General features: G+C 35.7%; 1 protein-coding gene across 1 annotated transcript; it reads right to left on the bottom strand.

Annotated features, from left to right (window-relative positions):
• Positions 1-1204: 1204 nt before the first annotated feature.
• Positions 1205-7375, bottom strand: LOC108669533 (guanine nucleotide-binding protein G(s) subunit alpha). Its single transcript, XM_018156882.2, has 4 exons — positions 6989-7375; positions 4976-5048; positions 1744-1798; positions 1205-1423 (listed from the first exon to the last, which is right to left on the bottom strand). The coding sequence occupies exons 1-4, from the start codon at positions 7125-7127 to the stop codon at positions 1205-1207; spliced, it is 486 nt and encodes a 161-aa protein (XP_018012371.1). The 5' UTR covers positions 7128-7375.
• Between the last annotated feature and the right edge of the window lie 2352 nt (positions 7376-9727).

Consider the following 9727-nt stretch of genomic DNA (forward strand, 5'->3'; position numbering starts at 1 on the left):
CTTGATCACTTCATCATTAGATACATGTTATTTTCATAATTTATCACGAGATATGCACATCTTGATCATTGTATGTATAACATGATGCTAATTTTAACAAATGACTACGTGTAATGCACAACACAAGACTAGAAGATACTAATTTTTACAGCCGACTACGTGTCTTGCACAACACAAGACTACAAGATACTAATTTAACAGCTGACTATGTGTCTTGCACAACACAAGACTACAAGATCCTAATTTCTACAGCTTATTACGTGCGATTCTCAACACAAGACTACAAGATACTAATTTCTACAGCTTTCTACGTGTGATGCTCAACACAAGACTACAAGATACTAATTTCTACAGATGACTACGTGTGATGTACAACACTAGACTTTGATACTCACTACTTGGCACAATCAATGAGCTGGTATTCATTGCTTCTCTCGTAGCAAGCTTGCACCCCCTTGTCTCTCCAGAGGATCTCGGTGTATGCAAGTGTACATCAACTTACATTTTTGACACACAGCAAGTCTCACACACCTTGGCACTTAAAATTAACGCAAGTGTACATCAACTTACATTTTTGACACACAGCAAGTCTCACACACCTTGGCACTTAAAATTAACATTACATTAGATTGCGAGGGGAATTCGAGAAGCTGGAATATTTTTCTACTTATGGAAACTTTTCGAAGATTGACAAATAGCTTAGATATTCAATACATAACTTATTCCACCCAAGGCCATAGAAAGTAGTGTTCACGGAAAAAGTTCATAATACAGCATTTACTAAGATACAAGCAATATTTATCTTCTTAGCAGTACTGCCAGCTGTCCTGTGACTGTACCAACTCAGATATTTCAACTTTAATTTTTTTCAGAGGATATCATGAGAAGAATCCACACAATAAACAAGTTACGTAACCAAAGTTTAACATCACAAGCTTCCAATAAACCCATCACTGAGAATGCGACTTTATAACAGCAACAATCACAACACAGAAAACGAGATCCTGATCAGACTGAAGGAGATAATATATTGATCTTCACATACTTGCCTATGTATAGTAAAAATTAACTGCATTTGTAACACAAAAGAATATTATATGTTATTCCAAAAATAATTTTCGCTCTCAGCTTCATACAGTAAAAATATAATTTTTGTTAATTGCCGTCACAAATTATAAGATACAATCCATCGTAATGATACTCACTACTTGGCACAATCAATGAGCTGGTATTCATTGCTTCTCTCGTAGCAAGCTTGCACCCCCTTGTCTCTCCAGAGGATCTCGGTGTGGTCAAAGAACTCGGGAGGATAATCGAAGTCGATCTGCGAGGCTTCGTCCTGAATGTAGTCGACACTCGCCTGGTTGTTGGGATCCTCTAAACTGACGGGCGGTGTCAGGGTAGCCATGCTACCCGTGATCGTCTGCACAAACGATTCACAGTGTATATAATTTTGGAGTGTAACTTATGGGCTATCTATGACGAATTATTTTACAGAACAAAAGCACTTGTAGATAATTTCAAGTAAATGTGAAGAACTAGCCCAGTTTGTCTACCTATAATTTCTCAAAATTGAACATTGAATCATATAAATTTACAATATTTTGCATACAGATAAAATACTGTCATATAAATATATTTAAACATTAGATAATTTTAAAAACTTTTACACTTGATATAACAAAACCCTAATAAGCTAATAATGGTCTTTATATGTTATTTGATGTTGCAACAAATTCTCACCAAGATAGCATCTCTGATGTTGCATAGGATGTGGGAGATTTTCTCCTTTTTCTCCCTGAAAACAAAACAAGCATAAGCATTCAAAATCGATTCATTGTGATGAAAATTCAAATGAATCTTTCACTCCATGATGTAGGTTCTGGTGATGAATTTGCTAGGTAATAATAATACCAATGAAAGTTTCTGAGATACATTTGTCTTTTTTTGCTTGTAGAAAACAAATGCTTAAGAGAAATTGTAGTTTTGCCCAGCAGTGCTCTCTGTTCAATACCTACTACATACACTAATTCCTTACCTAGGTACATCTAAAGGCATTTGTAGAAATAATTTATCTCGACAAGATGTGCAATAGCCATCATAAATTTAAGAGAACATAAGTGAAACAAATCAAAGGAAACTAGACCAGAGCTAAAGGGAACCCCTCAACTCAGATACATTAAAACAAAATTATGAAGTCCAACCAATCTTTTTCATTATTTTTCTCCAATTATTATTTTTTGGAACAAAACCAACAGGAAAACTGGACCAATCACAAAGCTGAGTTAAATGTTTGGAGTCCATCAAGGGGTCAAGCAAAACAAAGTGAAATGCAACACAAAAAACTAAGGTTCATGAGGCAGGGTAGCATGGGTATATTTGCTGGGGAGCTGTACACTTGCACACCTGGGATGGGTTCCTTGACACTTGAAATGAAATTTTGATACCCAAGATATGAAGAGAGGCTTGTGAAGAAAACTAAATGCATACCTAGTATTTATACTACTTCAAATTGCTCTCATTTTATGAGACTTTGATTTGAATTAATTTAAGCTCAGCTACTACATATCAATGACAGCTAATCTACAGAATAAGTAATTACAAAAATCCCATTTATGAGTAATTAGAAATAATAATGCAGTTGTGAAAATATTCTGATCAATACCTATTTTTGTTCATAGCGAATTAGAAGTTTTTAACAGAGCTGTTCATAAAAGAAACATGGTTAAATTAATGCATAAACACCAAAGCAATTCTTGTGTCCTAGCTTTTAAAATATGTGTCCTGGTTATTATGAAATGATACAAGACAGATAGGAATAAAACGAGATGTTACATAATGAGACAAGACATGTCTTCAATAATCTAGGCAAAACAAGATATTCCATTTCCATAGGGACCAAACAAGACATTCTGAGTGGGAAATACCAAATTTACACTTGATTGTTGATGACCTGTTGTAACCTCCCCATGACTGACAACTGGTTGATGCAATGCTTGGATCATTGCGTCAACCAGTTGTCAGTCATGGGGAGGTTTAGTGACATTTGTTTGCTGAATCAACTTTGTCAGAGAATCAGTGGGCAGATTTGGCATGGCATGGCTGAATACTGAGTGAAAGCTACAATTAGAACTTAAATCGTGTCTTATGAGAGCCTATGAGTTCAGTGTGTGGTCAGGTGCCTGATGGCATCATTGCAAGTTGGTGATGCAGTCCTTTAGTCAGCCACTTAGAAGAGCACGTGTTTTCTCTAGAACTAAAACATGCCATGAATTGAAGAAAATAAATGAAATTTTTTCAGGAGCAAGGGCAGACAAGACTCATTTTTTTAGGTATAAGGCAAATCAATAGTCAGAGCAACTTTGTGGCAATATTTAAAAGGTCAACGAAGGCAACAATCAGTCATGCATAGACAACTTTGTACCCACACTGTCAAGTTCAAAGAGATGAAGAAATTTAGAAAATCGTATTATAATGGCCAAGTCCCCATCAGAATAGCAAATATATATACCTATCTCAAATAATTATGTCAGACAACCAAACCCAAAGTTCGCACCCAATCATGACATTGAAGAAGGTTGCTTGCACAAGCTGTACCTAGATACAGCCTTTGCAGCAAAAGTAGATCCAACATGTGTATGTTACAGTCTTAGCTGTATTTTAACACATACGAGATATAATTAGTCTAAGCTAAGTGTGCACATAACTTTCTGCTCTCTGAACTTGTTCATATACGTAACCTTCTGGCTATCCAATTCTGTGTCTAAAATTTTTTAAAATCCAGCTTTAACATTAGCCTTGCAGATGTCTGGTTCTTGGAAACTTTCTGGATGAAACTAGGCTCACAAAGGGCAGCTCCTGACTGCTACTCACTATCAACCACTGAAGCAGGCAGTACCCAAGTACACAATGCCAATAGCTTGATAATTAGTGGCAGCTAGTTCCAACCAATTAGTGATGACCACAAGAGGCCCATGTAAACACACCTAATGAGTCAGCTTTTTAAGAATGTGTGAACAGGCTTTCTCTGGCCCTTCAAATTTGCGCACATTTCCAAGATGGTCATATAATAGCATTTCATTTAACCAGGGTGGATACTGGTATTTAGAAAAAAATTCCACGATTTTCCCATGACCTAGTTCTTAATCTTTGAATGTTAACTGAAAAGAGAGTAGTTGGCACAGCAGAACCAAAGTTTGCCAGAACATGTACAAGATGTGTATCAAACCTCCGCACCCACTTGTATATTTATTTGTTCTTACAATTTTATTATGAATCCATTTTCTCCACTGGTTCCAAATGGAATTGCTTGGCATTAATGGGTTAACACACGCAGTACAGAAAAACACTTCCTTTTTTTCTTCATTTATTTGCAAATTCCATGACTTTCATAACCTGAAATAAAATCCCATGACTTTCTAGGCCCTGAAATGAAATCCCATGATTTCCAGGCCCCGAAAATGAAAAATCAAATTCCATGACTTTCCAGGTTTTCCATAACCGGTATGCACACTGTTCAACAGTAAAATACTCAAAACCTTGGAAATGGACAAAAAATAATCATTAAGCAGATATATAATTTCTGCAACAAATTATTATTTAAATGCCATAGTAAGGAATAACTAGTGCATCTCTTTCTATCATTAAAATAGATGTAAATTTAAAGGAAGTTTAAAGCTCCCATTTAATCAAGATGTCTTGTATCAACTCTGTATTGCTCAAAAATTCCCATAGTGTTGAAAATTTCCTTGATTATTATCACTATTCCACACACCAGAATGAAGCTTTAAGCCTTGTCTCAAATGGAAAAAAAGTACTGTATGCAAGGGTATAGAAATATTGTCAGGATAAATTTGAACAACTTTAAATTCAATTCTTTTTTGCTCTCAACACAAGTTGAGGTAACAAAATAAAGTTGTAATTCATTAGGTGTGCTGCAGTAAAAAAAAAGTTCTTCAGAATTGACGAGACTCACCCGTCACTAAATCCATGGACATGGAGAATGCGCATCTGCTTCACAATTGTGCTTTTCCCGGACTCGCCAGCTCCTGCAACATGAGAATTGTTTAGAATGCTTCAGTGGCATAAACATCAGCTTTTACTAGATAGAGCAAAGTTAATCTTTCAAGTTTTAAATGATGAACATTTGTATGAAAGTTTCAGAGATAAATATACATATCTTTCAAAAAATAATGGCACAGAAATTCTGACAATCAAAAATTTTCTTCTTTCAAAGCAAATAATTTATTTAAATATTTTAAAACTAATATATATATCCATTCATGTACTGAAAAATGCAATTTATAACTTGAATGGAAAAGATATATTTTACAACCAGGTGATTCTCAGATCACTTTTTCGTAAGTTTCAACAATTTTCTTCAAAAGTTCTATGAAGAAAGACACAACAGTTTTTTTTGATGCTCATTTACTTTTACATACCATTATGAACAATCATTTCAAAGTAATTCTGGTAACAAAATATTGGTGATATTTTGTGCCAGAAAGAGCAATCAATACTGGCATTGCTTCTGATGCTTTACAGCTTCTCACTCCATAAAGAGGGCACCAGTATTTACAATCTCCTTTAATCTATGTGGCTGATTATGCCATACACCAAAATAGTTAAGAAAACCATGCTTCTTAGTCAAAATTAGTTGAATTACTGAACATAGATAATGAGTCACAGAGCCATAAATAAATTTGAATGGCTGACCACAGGATTGGAATTTTTAATACATTTGGAATCTCACGGCCCGATCATGCACTTTTGTTAATAATTAGATAGGAGTTAATTCATCTGGCAAAAATCTCAAGGTTCCGGATATGGTGGGAAAGCTCTAGTTGCAGCCCTAAGCTAAAGGGAGAGGTTTTCCACACTTGCCTGACCACATTCTTTAGTTTATACTACTATCAACATCTTGAAAAGGCTTTTTAATAAATATGGCAACATTTTGTGACGTTTCATCGTTGCTGACGCGTAGTGAAGTGTTTTGAGAGTCATGTGAAGGCAACAAAACTTACGTAACGCATACGTTTTTTTTATAGTTTTTCATTTCTCAATGCATCCTTAAAGTGTCGGAATATACCGCGTTTACCCTATTAATCAAAGATACATACATAAAAGGTATTTTACTAGCACAAATATTATGCAAGCAGGTCATTGACAAAAAATTGCTCAAGGTATTTGACTATTCGATGGCATCAAAATGTGATGATCCAGACTTGTTATAAAATATTTTGGCAAAACTAAATAGATAAGTTGAGCTCAAATCCTGCTGCACTGAATAACTCCAAATTGCAGTTATTCAAACTTCAAGAGTGTGAATTGAAACCTATTTGGAATATTAGGCAAAAGTTTACTTAAATTGTGGGTGAAAACTATTTTTTGTGCATGATTATTTTTAAAGCATGTAAAAATAGGCCATTTTCCTTATTTTTTACTGGAGAAATGGGGTAAAAACAATAGGAACTGGCAACTGGTTAAATTTGCCAGATTCACAGGCATTTTTGTCTGAATAGGTTAACAAGTGGCTTCTGCCTAAATTTCCACTTAGGAATTGAAAGACATAATACCTAAATATTGGGTCTAACAACCTCAAACTAAACCATTGCTTTAAATCTGTAGCAAGCACTGAAGCAAGTTACTAGCTGGTTTAACATAACTACTAAATACTAATTCTAGCAAACTTCCATATAACAGTCAGTTCAGAACTTCACAATTGTTCAGGAAGCTGACGAGGTTGTTCAGCTTAGAGTTAGAGCCTTAGACCTACACCTAATCAGGCTAAATCAGTTGCTCAATTCCACAAAATGTTGACAGAGATATGGCACAAATAAAAACATCAAGTCATCAACACTCAGAAAAAACGTAACTCAGATATTCATCATTATAAATGGTCAATAATCTAATTGACACGGAATAATATAAGTAAACGGGAAAGAATAATCCAATATGGCCGAAGAGCAGACGATACAAATCACTTTACCTAGTAATAATAATCTGTGCGTCGCCCGATACACTTGCTTATCCTGCTGGATTTGCTTCTGGATCTCCCTGTGTCTTTTTCTTCGTTCTCTTTTGGCGCTGACGTCCCCATCTGCCCCACCGCTTCCAAAACAACCCATATCATTGGTACACGTTTGTGGTAGCGGTGTGAGCCCCCCCTGCCTACTGCTTTCTTTTGCCCACCAATTGCCTATTTTTGCGGCTGGTGTTACGTGACCCAGGGAGTCTACATGTCACTCATGAGTTTGGAAGCCACCTCGGCCATGGATGCCGTAAGATGCTCCAGATATCACTTGGTCTCACTTGCACACCGTCATTCTCAGTCATCTGTAGAACTTGCACTACTGGCTCTCACTCGCCCACTCACCCACCAAACTCTTCACAAAAGCCTATCTTCGACCTTGTAGCACAGACGATTTAATTTAATCATGAAAAAACAATAACTGTAAGAAATTTATTCTCAAAAGCCAAAAAATATCTTTATTTTATATTAATTTTGAAACCTTGTGTATTACCAGCTGAAACTTCTTTAAAACAGTACATGTAATGAAAAAAAGTATCGAATAATAAAAGGAAGAATAAATTTACCCCTGGCTTGGACGCAACCTAATCAGGAAAAAAATTTAAACATTTTTGAAGAAAGACAGACCAACGTATCATAATTTTCATGGCGCCGGCCTATATCATGAATAAGGATATAGCATTGGAACGGTCTGCGCAAACGAGCACTGCACTGAGGGTGGGACCAGCCACAGTTGTGGCACTTTCAAAATACAACTTCTGGCACTGATACGTGAACTGAGGCGCAGAGTTGATGAACACATCCTTGGCACGGATATTAGTAAAGCGAGAATTTAATGCAATTTTGAGTAGAGAAATGACAATTTGTCAATATTTTCAAATGTATCTCAAAAATTAAAGTTTGATGTTGTTACGTAACTGCAAGAAACTAAATTTAACCTGTATTTCAGCTTGAAGTAAATTTATTAGTTAATGATCAGGCAGCTCATATGCCATGTATGGCCATGCGATGTCAGCTGATGAAAAGAGTGGAAATGGCTGTGTTTTCTTCCAGGTTTCACCCCTGTAGACTTGTAGAGTTGTAGTGAATATTCAACATGAAGTTAAACGCCAACGGAATGGTGTTGCTTAAAGATTTTAATTATTTCACTTAGAATAGTACATTGGAAGGTTGGAAAAATGTCAAATTATACGATTTTATATGCTAGTACCTTCAAATGAAATTAAATCCAATCAATAATAACTACAGTCATTTGATGACAACTAAGTTAGTCTACGGTAGTTTGAGTTAATTTCTCACAATCATACTCTAAATTCATCTCGATTCACGTATATATTCTGCAATGTATTTCTGCAAAAACATGCTTTTTAGGTAAAAAGTTTACTTCCAAGCATATAGCAAATATGTGGATATAGTTATATCTACATATATAAATAATAACAGATAGTATTGTGGTAACTGATGAAAAGAGATTTAGAAATGAATGAATAGTTGAGAGCTACCTAGACAGTTTTCTTTGCAGAATTTTCTTAAAGAAAATTAGGCTTCGACGTTATATTTTAGGAGAAACCCTTTCAATATTTGTTCGAGACTCTGCTTCGTAAATTTGTCTTTGCGCATTCAAATTTCATTAAGTTTTCTTTTTGCATTGCGCGTAACAACTTAAAATGAATAATAACCTGTAAGTTAATATAAATGTCTGAAAAATTCACTTGGTTTTTTTAGCGCATTTTCTCATTTAGGGAAAAAATGCACTATTGTGCTCGCCATGTGACCATGTCCGTCTGTCTGTCTGTCTGTCCGTGACCTCAAGTTTTCGTCGACGAGAAAATGCGCTCTCTGTCACTCACTGCTGTGAGTACTGAGTTATATTTTTTATATATATCTGTGTGAAGAGGTGAGAAGTAGCGCGCTACATGTAGCGGCCGCTACTAGCGACCGCTACATTTTCAGTAGCGGTAGCGGCGCTACATTTAAGCCACTGTAGCGGTAGCGGTAGCGCCCGCTACATATTTGAGTAGCGATATGAGATTTTGCCGCCACAGCGCTACCGCTACATTTATAGATAAAGCCTTTAGATTTTACTAATAGTATTAAATATTATTTAAAAACCAGCATGATTGCATACATAATATAAATTACAGAATAAAACTGTACGAAAGATTTCGGTGTCAACCTCAGCTTGTTACTAGTGTCAACATGTTAGTTGTTAACAGAGGTGGGCAGTAGCGCGCTATATGTAGCGGTAGCGGCGCTACATCTAAGCCAATGTAGCGGTAGCGGTAGCGCCCGCTACATTTAAAGCATGTAGCGGTAGCGGTAGCGGCCGCTACATTTCAAAGTAGCGCTGCCCAGCTCTGTCTGTGTGACAGTATTGAAATAATCTTACAACGCTAAAATTTACCAGAAATCATTCGATTAATTCTTCTTCGTATATGCAGTTGATGAACTGATGGCGTCTGATGCAGCTGCCATGACATAAATTCTATACATATAAGATACTGCAGTTACTGTGTCAAATGAGATTCAGTTTAAATTATCCAATACATGCATTTGTTCATAAAAAATTTAGCCTTTCTTTCGGAAAAAATTAGTAATAATCCATCAAAAATAGGGCTATGTAAAAACAGATTGTGTAGTAAGTGAAATATTTTAGAAAACTATTTCTGAAAAAACATTTTTGATTGAATCATTATG

Source organism: Hyalella azteca, unplaced genomic scaffold (genome assembly GCF_000764305.2).
Source record: "Hyalella azteca isolate HAZT.00-mixed unplaced genomic scaffold, Hazt_2.0.2 contig4302, whole genome shotgun sequence".
NCBI classification, from domain to species: Eukaryota; Metazoa; Arthropoda; class Malacostraca; order Amphipoda; family Hyalellidae; genus Hyalella; species Hyalella azteca.